Source organism: Mirounga angustirostris, unplaced genomic scaffold (genome assembly GCF_029215605.1).
Source record: "Mirounga angustirostris isolate CCGP_5_RB_7025 unplaced genomic scaffold, mMirAng1.0.hap1 SCAF_8, whole genome shotgun sequence".
Taxonomy (NCBI): domain Eukaryota; kingdom Metazoa; phylum Chordata; class Mammalia; order Carnivora; family Phocidae; genus Mirounga; species Mirounga angustirostris.
In genome coordinates this window covers 20,355,938-20,374,567 of record NW_026991716.1, presented here as the reverse complement: position 1 = coordinate 20,374,567, position 18,630 = coordinate 20,355,938, and the positions used below count along the sequence as shown (strand labels likewise).

At 48.0% G+C, this 18,630-nt stretch overlaps 1 protein-coding gene across 9 annotated transcripts in view; it reads left to right on the top strand.

The window, feature by feature from the left end:
- The window catches only part of RREB1 (ras responsive element binding protein 1), a 177,281-nt gene that overhangs the window by 123,288 nt on the left and 35,363 nt on the right, over positions 1 to 18,630 (top strand). For all 9 annotated transcript variants that reach the window (XM_064597206.1, XM_045866412.3, XM_064597208.1 and 6 more), the window contains 2 exons: positions 16,882 to 17,026; positions 17,597 to 17,730. In XM_064597206.1, the coding sequence (XP_064453276.1) occupies positions 16,882 to 17,026; positions 17,597 to 17,730 (279 nt within the window). The remainder of the gene's footprint in view (positions 1 to 16,881; positions 17,027 to 17,596; positions 17,731 to 18,630) is intronic.

Sequence of the window (18,630 nt, the reverse complement as noted above, 5' to 3'; positions counted from 1 at the left end):
GGTTATTTTGGACTGTATTGTTCAGTTTCCACATATTTGTGAATTCCCAAATTTCTTGCTGCTATTAATTTCCAGTATCATTCCATCGTAGTTGGAGAACATACCTTGTATGATTTCAGTCCTTTGAAATTTATGGAGACTTGTTTTATGGCCTAGCATATGGTCTGTCCTGGAGGACGTCCCGTGTATGTTCTGTTGCTGTTGGTTGGCATGTTCTCTAGAGGCGCTTTTAGGTTGAGCTAGTTTATATGTTGTTCACATTTCCTATTTCCTTATTGACCTCCATTTATTTTTATGTGCTCTGCCTCTAAAGTTTGTGGAATCATTATCCCATTTTGCAGAGGAGGAAACTTGCTTGGGATCAAAGTAACAGAGAAGGCCAAGATTTGAACATTGGCTGTCGGGCTTAGAGACTATGCCTTTAACTACTGTCTGCGAAATGATTGATCTAGCGCTCATGTCACTTTGTATATTAGAAAAAAGCGCTCTTTCACAACCCTCCCCCCACCAAAAAAAACACGATTCCATGTTGCTGTAGAACATTACAGTGGACCCTTGAACAATGCAGGGGTTAAGGGCACCGACCACTGGGCGGTCGAAAATCACAGAAAGCTTTTGACTCCCCTAAAATTTAACTAATAGCCTACTATTGACTGGAAACCTTACTGAGCACATAAACATATATGTTGATTAACATATATTTTACATGTTGTATGTATTATACGCTGTATTTTAAAATAAAGTAAGCTATAGAAAAAACTGTCGTTAAGGAAGTCATAAGGAAAATATATTTACAGTACTTTCCTGTATCAGAAAAAGTTTTATCAAGTGGACCTCCGTAGTTCACACCCATGGTATTCAAAGGTCAGCTGTATTTTCCACATTAAACTATTGCAGCCAACTTACTAGCATAATACACTGTATTTGGTGATCACGGGATAACTTTTTATTAGATTTATGATGGTGTGTTGTTCAGGTATACATGGATAGATTTAGAAATGATCTTCAATTTTTTATACCACAGCCCTTGATATTGTCCTAAGGTACATTTCTTATTTGTGAACAGTGTATATTAGAGTTTTTGTAAATTATTATTTGTAAATAAGCATGCCTGAGGGATGTTTGTGCTAATTTTTTTTTTTTTTTTTTTTTTTTAAGATTTTTTTTTTTTTTTTTATTTGACAGAGAGAGACACAGCGAGAGAGGGAACACAAGCAGGGGGAGTGGGAGAGGGAGAAGCAGGCTTCCCACCAAGCAGGGAGCCCGATGCGGGGCTCGATCCAGGGACCCTGGGATCATGACCTGAGCCGAAGGCAGACGCTTAACGACTGAGCCACCCAGGCGCCCCTAATTTTGGGTTTTGTACTGATTTTATTTATTGTGAGTCACCTTGATTTGGAGAAAAAGGACTGATTGTTGAGGGCCCAAGTTCTAGTCCTGATTCTGATCTCTTAGTCTGTCCTGTCACAAAACAGCGTAGTAAAACCTCCCTGAGGACTTGTACTCCAATGCAGTAATGTTTGCGAGAGCACTCGAAGGATAACAGTATACCATGGAAATGTCCTACATAGGGGGTGTTTCTGAGTTTGTATTGTTAGCCCTGAAAGCACCCTTGTGATAATCTGTGAGCCGTGTTCCACTCCTATAGCTGTGTGACCCTAAAGAAGTTGTTTGACCTCTCTGTGTCTTGGTTACTTCCATCTGTAGAAAGAAGTGATACCTGACCAGTGTTGTGGCAGCATTGAGGGGATTCATGAATTAATACATGCGAAGCACTTAGGAGAACGTTTCTTCGGTCACCAGGATTACTCTCGTATATGCCACTGAGGGACAGTATACCAAGTAAACTCTGCTGTAATACCAGAAAATAAACCAAGAAGTTGCTTTTACTTTTGTTTTCTTTTTACTATATTAAATCTGGTAATCTGCAGTCAAATGCTCTACTGCTGAGCTATACCCCCACACACTAAATCTGGTAATCTGAATAACCATTAGGATTTTTGAGTTTATCACACTACACTGACTTTGCCTTTTCTGCAGAAAATTGTAAATAATGACTTAAAAGAGCATTTAGTTTTTGGTAATCATTCATAATCATTACCACCTTCATTTCTTGGTGAAACTGTACTTTTGAAAAAAAATTATAAAAATGTGAAAACACAAAAATGTGCTGGAGAGAGTGGAGTGAGATTTTTTTTTTTTTTAAGATTTTATTTATTTATTTGACAGAGAGAGAAGGCACAAGTAGGCAGAGAGGCAGGCAGAGGGAGAAGGAGAAGCAGGCTCCCCGCTGAGCAAGGAGCCCGACGTGGGGCTCGATCCCAGGACCCTGGGATCATGACCTGAGCCGAAGGCAGACGCTTAACCGACTGAGCCACCCAGGCGCCCTTGGAGTTAGATTTATTTGTCCCAGTGGATCTGTTCCAGAACCTGAGACTCGAGTGGTGAGCTGTGATCTCTCCTAAGCACATACCTGTGTTTCATTAATTAGGGGCCAGAGCAGCCCTGGGACGTGTGTGTGCAGGAATTTTTTAAAAAGAACCGTGAAAACCCAAGTTCTAAGGAGCTGCATCCTCACTGGGTTTTTAGAGCATGGAAGGAAGTCGGTCAACTGAGAGTTTGCCACTCAAGACAGAAGTTCTTCTTCTGTTTCTCTTCCTTTCTCATTTTCCTTCGGCTGCGGCTGCTTCCCCACGTCTGTGGCACTGGCTGGGACCAAGGAGAGCCAGGAGCTCACTGGTGAGGTGATCAGAGACCCCGTGCATCCTGGGCATGCACACCACCCCCGTGTCCCGTTCTGTCTTGTTGATAACCTGTTCCAGGCCCTCCCTTTGTGTGCCCACGTCAGGTTCTGATCTTCCCTCTCTCCCCTGCTAGTACATGATTCCCTGTGGTGTGGCTTTCTAGAGCCATTTCCCCAAGGCTTGATTCCACAAGGCTTGTCCGGCGCACAGTGTCACTTAGGAACACATAGGTCACCTTTCTTGGGCCTCCTGCTCAGCCCTGCTGCTCTGAAGGGCATCTGCACGTGCGGAGGTGATGCGTATCTCTGGGTGTGCACATTCCTCCAGATAAGCCTTGCCTTCCCGGTATTTACTGTCGAGCAGCATGCTGTAGGGGGCCGATCTGGGCTCCGCCCCACACTCCTATTGCTGCATACATCTTGCAAACCAGACCCCAGGAACTAGATCTTTTTCAGTTTCAGGTGGTTCTTAACTGACAGGGAGGTACTCTGTCGTCACCCACTTTATGAAGCAACTCCGTCTCTTTCCTTGGGCCCGCTAGTCATCTTATGAGGATGCAGTAGTTATCTCTGCTTATAAGGCGAGTCCATCTTTTTTGTAGAGTTTCTTTTATCTTAGTCGTAGGAGAGGACCCTCAGCACCCAAGCAAAAAGGCTTTCTCGATCTATTACCAGATCTGGTACAGTTGTTCAAGCTGCCACTTCCCTGTGTGCGGACTCTCGTGTTTTTGAGGTTTGGAAATCCTTCATCCCAAACCACTCTGACCACAGCCGAGTGCCTGGGCAGAATAATGGGCTGCATCAAGTGCACAACATGTATCACGGAAATATCACCGTGGCTCCAGCTTTTAACTTCCCAGAACTCTTTATCAGTTGCTCCCATGTTGAAAATTTGGATTGAGCGGTGCTTATCTTCCAAAACAAACTTGGGAAACTGAGCCAGAGCACGCCCGCTGGGAGAGCTCAATGTAGGAAAAAGGGCATTGAGCTTTGCAATTTGCAAAACTTTCCAGAAAGCGCTGGACTTCAGAGCTATGAAGAAGTGATGATATTTGAAAGAGTAGATTGGAAACGGATCTCCTTTGGAAGAAATCTTACTCTGAGATGGGTGTCTTTCTTTTGCCAGACCGTAATTGCCTTGGGAAAATAGGAAATTAATTTCCACTTTGCTCCTGATTTTACGAACTATAGACCTTTAAGCTGCAAAGAGAGCTGTGGAGTACGTGTTCCGTTTCAGACACGGCGAAGACCCTGGCAGGAGCAGGCTTTCCTAACTGGCTTCGCCATTCATTCTCCAAACAGCAGGGTTATGTGGTCCCTGCCGGCTGTGTCGTGGAAGGACGAACATGAGGCAGGGAAATCCCCGGAACGTCATCTAGTTGTTCTGGCACCAGCTTGCTTTCCTACTGCAGCGGGCATGACTTTTCTGTTGCTAAGTACAGGAGACATAGACCCCGAGGATGCCACTGGATAATGGACAGTCTTCAGGAACAGAGGCTTATGTGTTCCCATGATGCTGGAAGAAAACGTTCGCTGCACAGAAATGTGACCTGCTCCATGACAAATGAGACCACAGAGACTCTGAATTTAGCACACTACTCTCAGATGCTTAGGCGGAGCCAGCCCTTGGCATGCACAAGTGAACTTGGGTATCTGAACAGGTGGCCAGCATTTAAGGACAGAAGGAGCAGGGATAGGACAGTGTCTTGGAAGGGGACAGTCACTTCTTTACCCTCAGAGTCCAGCAAGAGGAAGGGCCCTGTGAACTTCGGTCACGCTAATAATGAGTTTCTGAGGACACCCTAGAACTAGTTTTGGGACTTGCTGTTTCTCCAGAGTGGAGGTGGGCACTCAGAGGTTCAGCTAGTCACATCTTAAAACAAGTCTTAATCACCAGGTATGCACTTCCCTGACCTATTCCTATGAAAGAAGAAAGGTATCTGTCCCATGGGAAGAAATAATTTGTAGGATAAAAATCTGGGGGTCACCCTACTCAGGACTATGTGAATTTTTTTTCTATTAAAAAGTAGGAAATGGAGCACCTGGGTGGCTCAGTCAGTTGAGCATCCAACTCTTGATTTTGGCTCAAGTTGTGATCTCTTGGGGTTGTGGGATCAAGCCCCGTGTCGGGCTCCACGCTGGGCGTGGAGCCTGCCTAAGAGTCTCTTTCTGTCCCTCCCCCCTTCTCTAAAATGAAGGAAAGAAGGGGGAAAAAATGATTATGTAATGACGTTTCAGTTATCTACAATTAAATATCTTTCCCTTGAGGGAAAGACAAATCAGAAGAAAATCTCTTTAGGGGATGCTTAGAAATCTTAACACATTCAGTTCCACTTAGAAGATGATAAATGCTCTATGACCATGCGAGCAGCTCTCTACAAAGGTAGTTGAGGGGTTTGCGGAGAGTTTAATGGTGTGTACGCAGTCAGCATAATGGGAAGGTGTGATCTGTGCTGGACACAAGACCACTTATATTTGGTGGTGTTCGGTGACTATCTGGTAGTACTTGGGTATCGAGGCAGTTTTCATCTGTCTCAGTACTATGGGTACTGAAATAGACCTACTTCGAGTGTAGTCTAGAAAGCTTTTCTTGAACCGGGTTGCAACATTTTTCTTTTTAACTAGAAAAAAAAATCATGTAAATGTAATACTCCATTCCCTGATCATGCCTCTTAATATGCTTTTCATTCTCTTCGTGAGTCCACATCATTAAGAGGCCCAAGATTTTCCCCTTGAGCGTCAACATTGACAAATCTATGTATCACAGCAAATTGTCCGACTTCCCAGTTTCCCCCGGTAGCATTATTAAGCTTTCACCAGGTGAGTTTATTGTGTGATTATATTTAAACGCTCTTAGCCCTTTCTTTACATCGCATCAGCTGGAAGTGAAACCTGTGTGCCTTTATTTTAAATACAGTAGTGGTTTGTATAAAGACATCCTCTCTGTGTGTCCTCTGAGAGCTCTTCCTTCCTCTCTGGCTGGTGTCGATAAAGGATGCTCTGCAGAATGGCAGAGAGCACCTCCGTTTCTTCATCTTTAATGGAGCGACGTTCTGCTCTCGAGTTTGTCATCATGAGTATTAAGTGCTGTAATAAATACCCAAGCCCCTGGCTCACATAAATGTTCGACAAATTGTGGTTCCCTTCCTTTCTCTTCTGTCTTAGGAAACTTAACCCCCCCAGTTCCTCCTGCATGCTCATAAGCATGTGTGTTTACCAAACTAAGAAGAGAGACTGTGACCTTCCACCACGAGGGTACCACAAGCTGCCATCTAAGAACCTGACAGTCTGAGAGGGTTATTTTGTAGAACAGCTGTGTGCCATAGGCCTGAATTTTCTTTTCTGAATTGTGCAAATCCCCATGATTATTTGAACCCTTCTTTGGGGGGTGGGGAGGATTGCTTGTTTTGTGGTGTTTTTCTGGGTTTTTTTGTGTGTGGATTTGCACTATTTGATAAGAGTCTGTGGTTCTTTTCAGAATTCTTACTTTGACGTTTTGGAAATCGGCAAATAGCAGAAGGCTACCACTGCAGGCCAGAGTGATTTGTCACAGAATTTTATTCTTCAAATAAAGTAAAAAACATAAGAAAATAGCAAAGCTGAAAGTAGACCCATTTCAATTGACAGTCCCTTGCAAAGCCTGTTTTATGTTTGACTGACATTCTCTAAAACATTTTCCCTTCTACTTTGTGTTTGTTTTTTTCTTTTCTAATACCCCTTAACAATGAGCATAGCTTATTTTTTTGAAAGGATTTTTGAAAAATGTACTTGCAGCTGGTGCTCACTTTTTATTCAGCGTTTTTCTCCTGAGGACCAGGTCAAGTTCGGTTATAGCGAAGAGGGCAGACCAAAAGTCTGCAAGTGTGGGGATGTGAAAGCCTTTTTCATCCTGTCCCCGTTTCTCAAATTTATGATCTGCTTCATAATTAAGGAGTTCATTATCGTTCAGCCAGCTGGATGCTAATGTTCATAATTTAGGTTTGCTCCTATTTTGGCAGAGGTGATATTTGGTTTTAGAGATTTGAGCAGACACAAAAGAAGTTTCCTTTGAATGCAGGCACCGTGGGATTTTTGACCTATCTCGTTGAAATATTTTGAAAGCTCAGTTGCACCAGGTAAAAGTGGTGAATGGCATCAAATTTTGGAGCATCCGTGCTTGCCCACACTTGAACGGCCTGGCAATTGTGAGAGCTAGAAATGAGGTCACAGAAGGTAAGGTATGTGTTTGCTGGGGGTAGGATGAGGAGCGGAGGGCCCGCCTCTGCTCCAGACCCCGCTGCACGCCCTCCTCCTCTCCCACCCTGCCCTCTGCTGATGTCCCGACAACTGCGAACAGATTCTGAGCGTGCGTCACACTTAGTTCTATAATATGAAAGTAGCAAAGTGAGGAAGGAGTTGGGGGAGGAGAGCGGGCCTGCCTGCCAGCGTTAGATCACAGACTTCAACCTGCAGCTCTGCACCTCCTGCTTTATACCTTGCATTTTTCCGCCTTTGTTTAAATATTCAACCTGTCCAACCTGTTTGGGCTGAACAAGCTGGTGCTAGCAAACATCGAAACGTGCCCACTCACTGTCAACGTTTTTCTGATTTGTTAAGGAAGGTGATTAGCAGCAAATTCTGTCTCCCACCGAACCCCGCCCCCCACTAAAAAGTGAACAAGCAGCACAGAAATCTTAGCATAGGAATTCATCACACCGAATCTCCGCTCACCTGCCCTGGGCATGAGTGTGTGCCAAAGGGCCTTTCTCCTCGGCCACCTTTGGGGCTTAGGTTTGATAGAGGGCTTGTTGGTCTTCAGTCAGGAGAGAGTTTGTATTTCCTTACACAAGAGATTCGGTTGCATAATAGGTATTGGTGTGTAGTGTCAGCACTTAATTCTTACTCTTCGTGCTTATATAACCCAGCTCACAAGAGAGGACTGTTGCAGTTTTACAGGCAAGAAAATGGAGGTGTGTGATGTCAGAGGTTCAGCTGAGACTGGAAGCTGGGTTCCTGTGGGTAGAGCGGTGTTCCACTCTCCCTTGCAGCAGTTTGGGGATTTGGGTCACCTCTGGCAAGCAGAGGCCCATGTGTACCACATTCATCCCATTCGAGATGCAAGGTGATGAGGAACGGATGCCTTCGCGGAGAAGGGGCTCTGTTGCCTAGCTGGGTTTTGCAGGTGATTGTTCTCCTTGGGTTCATCTATGTTCATCTTTTCTTTCCCTCTCACACTGGACCCAACGTGATCTTGGTCCCCCTTTCCTTCTCGGCTGTTTCTCCCTGGCCCCTGAAGAATACAATATGGTGTCCCCATAGTGGTGGTGACTTGCCTTTTCCCCATGCTCCTTCTCCGTACCCACCACCCACACCTTCCATTTCCCTCTGTGGCATGTGGCGGGCCATCGTGAACAGCTCAGCCTAAGCATTTCCTGTTCCTCTTTTGGAAGAGGCTGAGGATTAGCCAGCAGTGAGTTGGCACTGCCTTATTGTGGAGATAGTCATCTCTTCCTCCTCTGCAAAAAGAAAACGGATGTGAATAACTAGGTGCTACCGTCTTTAAGAAAGAAAGCTAAAGCTAACTCCCTTCGGGGCTGAAGTGAGAAAAGGGTCTGGTGACCACCTTTCAAGTCTACCATGACGGTCAGGACTGGGGATGGGCTTGACTGTAGATTTTTAGCCGTTCGCTGCAGAAAGGCATCATCTGCAGGGTGGGGTGGAGGTGGGTGGTGATTGCTTCCCTCAGAGGTAATGGCTCCGGGCTGCACTTCAGGAATGTCAACTTCAGGTGGGCTCCATCACCAAAGGCTGCAGATATGGGAGTCTCTCCTGGGATTGGGACCTTGGGCCGTCTAGGAGGGTTGAAGAAATGGAGGGTGGTTAGCCCAGACAAGGGGAAGAGTCCATTACAACATGGTGGCTGCCCTAAGAGATCTAAGGGACCATCAGGTGGGAAAGTGGTAACTTTCTACTTATTGTTTCCTGGTTTAACACAGGGACAGCCCAGGTAGGCCAGTTTCAGCTCTGCGTGAATGAGAGTTCTCTCTGGGTGGGAGAGAGGTCAGCACATTCAGCCTCTGAGATCTTTTGTTTTTTAGGAATCAGTGATTTTATATGGAAATATGTACTGTGTGTCTTCGTGGGTATTATACACAGGAATCCAGGGAGCCAAGTAACATATAGAGAATGTTCTAACAAATAAATTATTTTAGCAAAACAAGGGCAGGCAAAGGAAAGGAAAAGTACAAGGGGGTTTAAGGTGTACTGATCCAAAGAACCTGCTTAGGAACAGGGTCTAGAATAAAGATTTTGCAAAGGTTGATTTTATTGACATGGGCCAACTGCCAAGCTCCCCTACAGTGTATTTGAACACTAGGGGAAGGAGCTTTAGAATGAGCCGTGAAGGGCCCTCTGTTTTCCAAGTAAACCGTCAATAACTGGAGAATGTCGTACCACGATTCTGTTCTGAGGTCAGCGGCTTCCAGTATCAGTACGGAAGGTAGGGGGTAAGGACTGTAGTAGCCAGAAGGTTGCCTTTCCTCCTCCCTGAAGGATGGCGGAGAGATAGTGGCCTTTGAGGGAAACCTACTCCTCAGGCATCGTAACCCAGCTCTGTCCATCCGGGAGGAAGTGTTCGTACTAGGGTTTTGCATGAGAGCAGGATGGAGAAGAAGGTGCCTTCTCCACCACTGCAGGGGAGCCCAGAGACAGCAGAGCAGAAATTGGGGGTCAGCCAGGACTGTACCCCTGAGTTGGCTGTGGGCTGAGGAGCAGTGGAGAGGTAGAAACTTCACAGGCAACTGTCATGAGCAACAGGGACCCGGGCTCCTAGTACCTCCTACTTTCAGTTAGGGTTCCTTGACTTTCCGTACTGTTCCCATCTACGCGGCATGCCAGGCTGCAGTCCACAGGGGGAGAGACGTTCTGTGCCCTTGGGATGCGTCTCCCCGCTTCTTGCCGGGGAAGAGGAGTTCGTGGAGAAAGCTGACAGGGGATGTGGTCTTTGAAGTCAGCGCGCGGAGGCAACTGCGGGAGAAGTAAAGCTCGCGTGAGGACTCAGGTGCAAACCTCCCTCTGTTGCAGCGTCCGCAGGTCACGCGGCCCACGTCCGAGGACGTGGAGTGTCGCCGGCTGCGGGGGTGCGCGTGCGTGTGCACACAGGATGCGAGCGCTTGAACAGAAGCATCCCGAGAGCTCTGGGAGCAGCCCGCAGTAGGTGTCCCCACAGCCAGCCTGAGGACCGCGGGGAAACGCCTCTCTGAGGCACACGCCCCACCGGAGGCTGACTTCTGGAGTTTTCGAGGCTGCTTCCATCCACCGCCGTCAGACCTTCCTCCACACCCAGGCACAGCTGGTGTGACCTGCCTTCTGGATCGGCATGACTGAGCCTGAACAACACCCGAATTACTAGAAGGTGGCTCTGAGCTCAGACGTGCAATCACCCTGGGAGGCGGATGCTTGAAGCCTTACCAGCCCCTCCCCGGCCCCTCGTCCACCTCTGTCTTGCACTGCCCTCCCCGGCCCTCAGGTGCTGGCGCAGGCCCGGATGGACTTGCAGGCATCACTCACAGCTCTCCACCTTCAAACCCCTGCCCTGGCCGTCTGTTACAGAGACCGGCAGGAATCTTTCTGGAGGCTGACTTTTCTCTGGCCCAAAATGTAGGTTGTGGAGCGGTGATGCTTGTTAATCTGATTCATCCCCTCTTTGGGCTGTCACAAGACTTTGTTGGAAAAGCAAAGCGAGCACCGGTAGGAATGGGGATAGATCTATCATCAGGCTGCAAAAACCTGTTGGAGCCTGTCGGCTTCAGTTTGGCGCACCCCCCCCCCAAGCAGGGCTGAGTTCTGTTTGTGTATGTTTTGTGTCCTGTGTGCTGAGTGACCTTCCTTATGATGCCGTTCGCTCAGAGGATCAAATAATTCAGCTCCTGGGTTAATAAAACCTATGAAGAAATTAAGCAGAAGTTAGCAAATACCAGAAGGGTCTAGATCTTGCCTGAACCTTGACCTTCTCAGGTAAATGGGGTAAAGTAGCTATGGAAGAACGTGAACGGTGTTTGAGACGTGCCACGAGGACACCTTCCAGTGGGTGATCCTTTAAACTTGTTGAGAGTTGTCCAAAGGATTTGACCCCCAAAATAATTTTGAGGATGTTAAATTTCGTCACTGTTCTCGTTACGTATTTATGCCTGAAAACTTGTGCAGGGTCTGCAGGTATATTGCAGTGTGAGCCTGGGAGTCGTGTAATGCTCTATCCCCAAAATGGTGACATTCCTCTCAGGTGGTTCACCGAGCCTGTGACCAGGAAGAAGAGTTGAAGAAGTGAACTGTGATCCACTGGTTCTCACACTTGAGCAGACGTGAGTGTCACCTGGAGGGCTTGTGGAAACCCGGGGTGCTGGGCCCTGGCCCCGAGTCTCTGAGTCTGCAGGCCTGAGAACTAGCTTTTGTGACAAGCTTCTGGCTGGTGCCATTGCTTCTGGTCTGAGGACCACAGCTTGAGACTGGCCGATTGGTCCCCATTTTACACATGTGGAAACTGAAGGTGAGATAGTCGGGGTAACTTGTGGTGTCTCCCTGGGTGCTGAATGGTAGAGCTGGGATATATCTACACTGTCTCAGTGCTCAAGATCGCCCCCAAGACTTCACTGCCCTCACATGGTCTCTCTATTACACCATCGTCCCACCCAAATTTGCTTTGTCATCTACCCGAATGCCCACTTGCTGCTCTGAGCAAGCCAGTGCTCGAGTGGTAAGAGTTTACCTTCATTTCCAAATCTGTAGACTTACATACCAAAGAAAGGTGAGCAGAAAGGTCCTGTATTTGGAGAGCTGGAGGTGAGGAAGTTCAGGGAGGAAGAAAGGGGTATGCTTTAGGAATTGGTCTGTCTCTGCTGAGTTACGAGATTGGCATTCAGCTCTTGTACAAGATGTATTTGTTTAGCTGTGATGCGTTCGGTATTCTTACGAACAGCCCACTGTAGCTAAACTGGGTCTTTTTACATTTTAGAAAATAAAGGATTACATTTACAAGAGGAATATTTGAGTTGAAAACCAGCATCCATGCCAAAATTCAAAGCAGGCCCCTATCAGTACTAAAAAGTACTCGGATTTAGATTTTTTTTTTTTCTACTTTAAAAAACATCTGCAATATTTGTTTTTGTTCATTACTATAGAAACCTCCCGCCCCCCCCCCCAACCCCCGCCCCCAGCCCCGGTGTTACAAATGGGAGAAAACTTCACTTGAATCCTCAAAGAGTTCTGATAACATTCCTTCCTTAGACCATGGTGTGGCAGGATTTCTACGATTGAAGTGACATGCCTCTGAAGGAAAATTCTAGAATTTTGTGCCAAAAGCAGCTTACTGTGAATGTAAGTGGACTTTTGAATGCACGAACACAGATTCGTACCAATAATGGGAGAAATTCGTGTGGGTCCTCAGTTTTCATCTTTTGGTGTTTTTCATTAAAATGCCTTTATCACAGCACTGTTTACAATCTCCTATCGAGTTTGCTCACATTAAACCCTAGTAAGGGTATTAATTATGAGGTTTCTTGGAGGCTGAGGACGTGGTTGGAGTGATAGTGCAAGTGGACAGGTTTTCTGCATGTCCTTCCTGGTCTGTCCGGCCATTCAGCCATTGGCCGATATTTATCCACTACCTAGTATGTGCCACCAAGGGCCGGTGCAGAGAACGAGAGAGACAAGGCTGTGATGAAACTTATTTTTGATTGAGGCCGAGGAGACAAACAAGTGAAATACACAGTATTTTCAGTTTCTGGTATGTTCTGTGAGGAAGGCAAAGCAGGGTGGTGGGCTTGGGAGCCTCTGCGTGAGTGCGGTGGGACACTTGCCGTGGAGCTTGAATGGCCGGCACCAGCCCTAGGGTCCTGAGGTAGAGCAGCCGAGCCAGAAGGAACAGCGAGTGCACCAGCCCTGGGTCCTCTCTCCCAGAGAGAACCAGTATGTCTGCGAGGGCCTTGAGATCAGGATAGGGCGCCAACAAATGAGGCCTGAGAAATAGGCCGAGGCCACATTCAGTTCTAGGAAGGGAACTGTCAGAGAGGCCTGCGAGCAGGGCAGTGGTATGACATAGCGAGCTGTGTTTTAGAAGCTCGGTCTGGCTGTGGGGTAGAGAAGGCATGGGAGCAGGGCCAGAGGGAAATCAGGGAGGTATCCATTTAAAATAGTAAGACCAGCCGGTTGAAAATGCTGTCGTCGGGGGTGTTTTTTGCAGTGTTACCCATCCCTGAGTTATAAAGGTACTACCTCAGTCCTTGTGCGTAAATGCTTGCACATTTGTTCAACTCTTAATCTTCAAGACAAATTTCTGGAAGTGGAATTACTGGGGTAAAGGGCACACATACTTAAAATTCTGCTCCATGTTGCTCAGCCGCGTTGCAGAAAGGTCGTTACCATTTTTACTCCCATCACCAGTGTGAGAGCCACACTAACTCTGCTCATTTCTCATCCCTGCCAGTCTGGCAGATGAAAAGTTGGAAAGTGCTCGAGTGTAGAGTAGAGGAGACGGGCTCGATGGCAGTTGGAGTGAAGAAGTCACGGGGATGTTAGTTGGAACTGAGCGTGTGACATCCCTGTTGAACACGCACGCAGGAACCCCAGCTCTGTTTACGCCACCTGCAGAGGTGGTCGCCCCGGTCCTGTGCCCTGCACCCTCAGACCACATCCAGATTGCCGCTCCTTCTGATCCAGCGTGGCAGAAAGGATACCCACATACCGGGGCGCATCCCAAGGTTAGGAGGGACCGGTATAATTCAGCAGCGTTGAGAGCAGAGCCTGCGGGGGCTGGCTGGAAGAGCCGGAGTTGTCCAGTTTGGGGAAGAGAGACTTCCGAGAAACACAGTAGTCCTCTTGAATTAATTGAAGAGCTGCCGTCTCGGAGAGAATGTAGACTTGATTCGACGTTGCCCTCGAGGACAGATAGACATTTAAAGGAAGGATGGGATTTTTGGCTCAACATGGGAAAGATGGTCTTAATATTTAGCATCGTTGCAAATGGAAAAGTGTTGAGGCATCATGAAATGCCGATCTGTCCGGCGTGCTGAGGGGGAGGCTGGCTAGCACCTCAACTCCCTGCCAGTTCTGAGGCTCGTTGTAGTTGACTGGTTCTTAGGGTACAGGGAAACGAGAAGCATTTGTCCTTGAAATAAAACCTGACAGAAAAACAGACCCAAGCCTTCTAAAGAGGAGACCTAGAATTGCCCTCCCCGCCAGCCCCCCTGTCTGCTTTGGCCACACTCTGTGAGGAAGAGGCCATTACTGGCTCATTTTGGTGACACGCCCCACTTCCTGTGAGCGTTCGGGAGGAAGTGGACGGTTAATGTTGTCACTCCTACTGCCGGAGCCCCGGGAAGAAGGGAAGGGGTCAGGTTAGATGGAATCTCAACTACAGATCACATCCAACTTCAGAAACGGCTGAGGTTCCCAGACCCTGGCAGCTGAACTCTTGACTGAGTTGAGTTCGTGAGCCTGCAGCTGTTGGTCACCATGTTGCCGAAGAGATTGGAAACTCCCCGTGTCTTGGCCAGCAACCAGAGATGGAACCCCAGAAGGGAGCATGCTGAGGCTTTGAACCTGAGGCTCCCCAAAGGCCTCAGTCGGAGAACTGGAGTGGGTTGACGTGCTTGCCACCAAGCCCTTTGAGACTGCTTTGATCTGGTCTCCTTTTCCTGCCTTTAGCAACCATGCAGCTAAAGGGCAGCCCCAGTTTTTCAGAATAAGACAGAGGCAGGACTGGGGGCGGGGAATGATCTCTTTCATTCTCTTGATGTCTGGCTAGAGCTTGGTACCAGGTGCTAGGCCTTGGACTACAGTCACTCGGAGAGGAAGTGTCCAAGGTCAGGCTGGAGCCCTGAGGTTCCAAAATGTAGATCAAAGGCTTGGCCTTAGGAAGCAGCCTGGGGAGGGGAAGCCCAGGCTCCTCAGTGGGCACACCTGGGTCTGTCGTGGTCGTGTGGGCCCCGGGCATGTCAACCTCTCCACACTTGCGTGGCCTCGTCTGCAGAGTAGAAATGAGAATCTGTAAACTTCCCACCAGGTCCTCTCTGTGTGCTCACTGTTGTCCTTCCTCATCCTCTACTCTGTGGAAACAGCTTCGGTCACACATGCCAGAACTAGATAATAAAAGCATCGCTTTGTAAAAATGCGGATCCTATGATAGAAAAGGCATAGCTTGAAGTGAGCTAGTGAGCTGCTTAACGGTTGTCAGTCTCAGAGTTCCAGTATTCTCTGAGGTTATTTGTGGCCTCACGTTCATGGGCTCAAGTCACCTATCGGCTGTAGAGAAGGTATTCATCTTTAACTTAATTTCTGAACGATTTATTGACAGGGTTTGGTGCTAATTTACATCCCATAGTACTTTCCGTACTTCCTCAGTTTGTAGGTGCTTTACACATTTTTTTTTGCATTTCTAAAACTGGAATATGTGATACAGTAAATATCAAAAGAAACTTGCTAGCATTTTCCTTTTTCCGTCTAAATACACATAGTGAGCAGTCTGTAAATCTCAATCAGCTTGGAATAGAAGGGAATACTTAGAAGGAGGCGCTTGGTTCCCAGGAACTTTCCTGGGGCTTCGGGTGACCAAGAACTAACAATAAAGCATCATCTGGATAAGCTCAGCAAGAAATTAGGTGGACGTGGGCATGGTGGTTGTCCGTGGTTCTTTTCCATTTGCTCCCTTTCAATCTTCCTGCTCCACCACACTGACCCCCTACTCCCCACCCCAAGCCCTCCAACCCAGACAACAGAGGTTTGGCCTGAGGCCCATCTCCTCCAGGGCTAGGCCACATCCAGCGTGCTGGTGGATGGCTGGGCTGACGTTCTGTGGGCCGGGGCAGAGACGATCAGGGCTAGTGTGGGGGCCCTCCGCCTCCTAAAGTATGTCTGTAGAACAGAACAGGAGACACCCAGGGTCTCACCCCCACACACGGGGTAGCACGGGGCAGGGTTGTGGTGGGGAAAGGCTTTATCTCAGCCATCTCTTTGCACCATTGGCCCACGCCCCTGAATTTCTGCCCCTGCTTGTGGTTCGCAGGCTTCTTAGCCTTGTCATCCCCGGCCCGTCCCCTCTAAAGAAGGAGCTGAGCTGCGCTTCTTTCTGGATGTGTGACGGGACTGTTTCTGAAAGCCTCGCCATCTTTCCCCATTCCTCAGTGCTTCCCCAGTGAGATAATCCAATGAAAGAGCTCTTTCTAAAAAGCTGGGACTTCATTCCTACATCTGGCACAGTTTAACCCCAGTCAAAGATGATGATGGTGATGACGATTGTCATTAGGAAAACCAAACCCTTTATGTCACAAAGGAAGGAAATTGAGATTGACTGTCTTTCTGTAATCTCTCTCTCTCTCCTTATGGCCCTTGGGACCATGTTCTTAGGGTGTTTGCTTTAGAACTTGATAAAGTAAGGCCACCTAAGTCAGGTCAGCCATAAAGCTTTCTTACTGGGGCAGACAGACTGACTCTATGTAGTGCTTTCTCACACGTGTGTTCCTGGCCTGGCAGACGTTAGGGTCGCAACGTGCAACCTATTCATTCTGTTGCCCCAGCTACCCTCACTGTCTATGAATCCGCGTAACACCATGCGCAACATGGAAAGCCTTTTAGGTTCACTCCAGACATTTGCTGGGTTAGCACTTCTCAGATTTTACCCCCAGCATGCCTTCGAAAGCAGAGGAGAGCGAACACATGCTGCTGGCATTTGCGAGGTGGGTTCTGGGGGTAAATGCAGAGTGATCACTTTATGTGTGAACCGGCCGTATCTGGGAGTTCTTTATAGAATCATGTGTCCTGAAATAGTACCTTTCGTCTGAGTAAGTAGAAGAGGCAGTGAGATGTTTTTTTTCATCTCGTTAGTGTCAGTGAAGTTCATGAATGTCTTCCAATAGACAGCAAAGCATTGAGCAACATTTTTGGATAGCGCTTGTGAGGGCTTTATGGAGGGCTTCAGGGAGATCAGAGAAGGCTTTAAAAGGAGAGCAATCACTGTATAAATCCTACCGTCTATCTTAAAGAAAATTCAAGTACCAACACCTAAACGTATAATACGAAAAATGTAAAAGAAATCAACCAACTCAGTTTTTTGCCAAATCACATTGTGTGTGTGTGTGTGTGTGTGTATGTATGTGTGTTCTTTCCAGACATATGAAGATTCATGAGAAGGACCCTAACAGTGCTACAGCTACGGCCCCCCCATCCCCACTGAAGCGCCGGCGGCTGTCCTCCAAGAGGAAACTGAGTCATGATGCCGAGTCAGAGAAGGAAGACCCAGCACCTGCTAAAAAGGTTCTCGCCACCTCCCCCCAACCCCCCCGCACGCCGATGTGCCTAACCACGGGACTCCTGGCAGAAATACCTCTAGTCTTTATACTCACAGTCTGGGGACTTGGCAGACATCCATCCTAAGCTTTTAACCTGTGTTTTCCCACACTGTTTTTGCAAGGTGTCTGCAGGAAAGCGTACCTGTGTGCACTTCTCTGTGGGCCCCCCTCACTGAGCCCCATGAAATGAGGGGCTTATTTCATTGCTCTGTGCTTTTTGGTTTCTCCACCTGGAGTGGAAGCTTCCTACGTGTTAGGGACTCCTATTATTCTCTGTCCCTGTCAGATACTAGGTGCTCCATAAGCGTGGATTAGAAGGGATGAGTGGATTGAAGGTGGATGGATGGAAGCATTCGGTGAGGATTTGTTGCATGGATGAAAAGACTGGTCAGTGGCCTCCTTAATCCTTAGGAGGGAGGCCTCCCTGTAGATCCAGATTGAGTATTGGCTTCCAGATTGAGTATTGGCTTCTTTTCTGAAGCAGACCCGTGTGGGAGACCTCCTTCATGACTTCACTTTTTTCTTTTCCCCCAAGATGGTGGAAGATGGGCAGTCGGGTGACTTGGAGAAGGTCGATGAAGTGTTTCACTGCCCCATATGCTTCAAGGAGTTTGTTTGCAAGTATGGACTGGAGACCCACATGGAGACCCACTCAGATAATCCACTAAGGTAGGAGAAAGGGAACGTACCTGTCCTCTGGAAAGCTCTTTTTCATTCCTGTGTCCTCGGACTTAGGACAGATCCTCACCGCCCCCCAACCCCCGCCCCCCCGGTCCTCCAAACTGAGCTAAAGGGATTTGCCTTGGGTTTGGTGACAAGCCAGGCAGCTGAAAAAGGAGGGTGGTGCGGGGAAGCCAGGCTGAGAAGTGGCAGGAGGAGGAGGAAAGTGGCCGGAGCCACAGGATGTGCTCACCGAGGTTCGCTGTGCTTCCTTTTCGCTGCTGGCGAGGCCCCCAGAGCAGTTGCCCTGAGTGCCCCGTGCACAGGGCTTCTCCCATGACGAGGGGCTTTCGAGCAGCAGGCACATTTTCTGTAGCACAAGACGTGTCGCTTGTTAGCGATGATTGTTAGCTGTTCACGGATGTGTGTTGTGGACGGAAGGGCATACCAGCTACTCACCAGCGTTTCGGCTGGATCGGACTGGTAGCACAGAAACCTAAAAAAGCCTTTTGGGGTAAGAAGAGTTCTACTTCATGCAGGACACTCGGCCCCATGTGATGCCCGTCACAGGCGAACGTTGAGAGCTGATGTTCTGAGTTGCTGACTCCGGGTTTGCTGGGCCTTCCCCTGTCCAGGCAGAGACAGTGCACGGTGCTCGGACTCTCCAGCAGCGCTCAGGGCAGGGCTGCGGACGGGGCGCCCTCGGCTTTCCTTCCCCATCTTCTCGCAAAGCTTTCTCATCAGGCAGCAAGTCCTGTGTTCTTAGTGGCAGACAGGCTTGGGATGTTTGCGGCAGACTTGCCACTTTTTTTTTTTTTTTTTAAAGATTCTATTCATTTATTTGACAGAGAGAGACAGAGGGAGAGGGAACACAAGCAGGGGGAGTGGGAGAGGGAGAAGCAGGCTTCC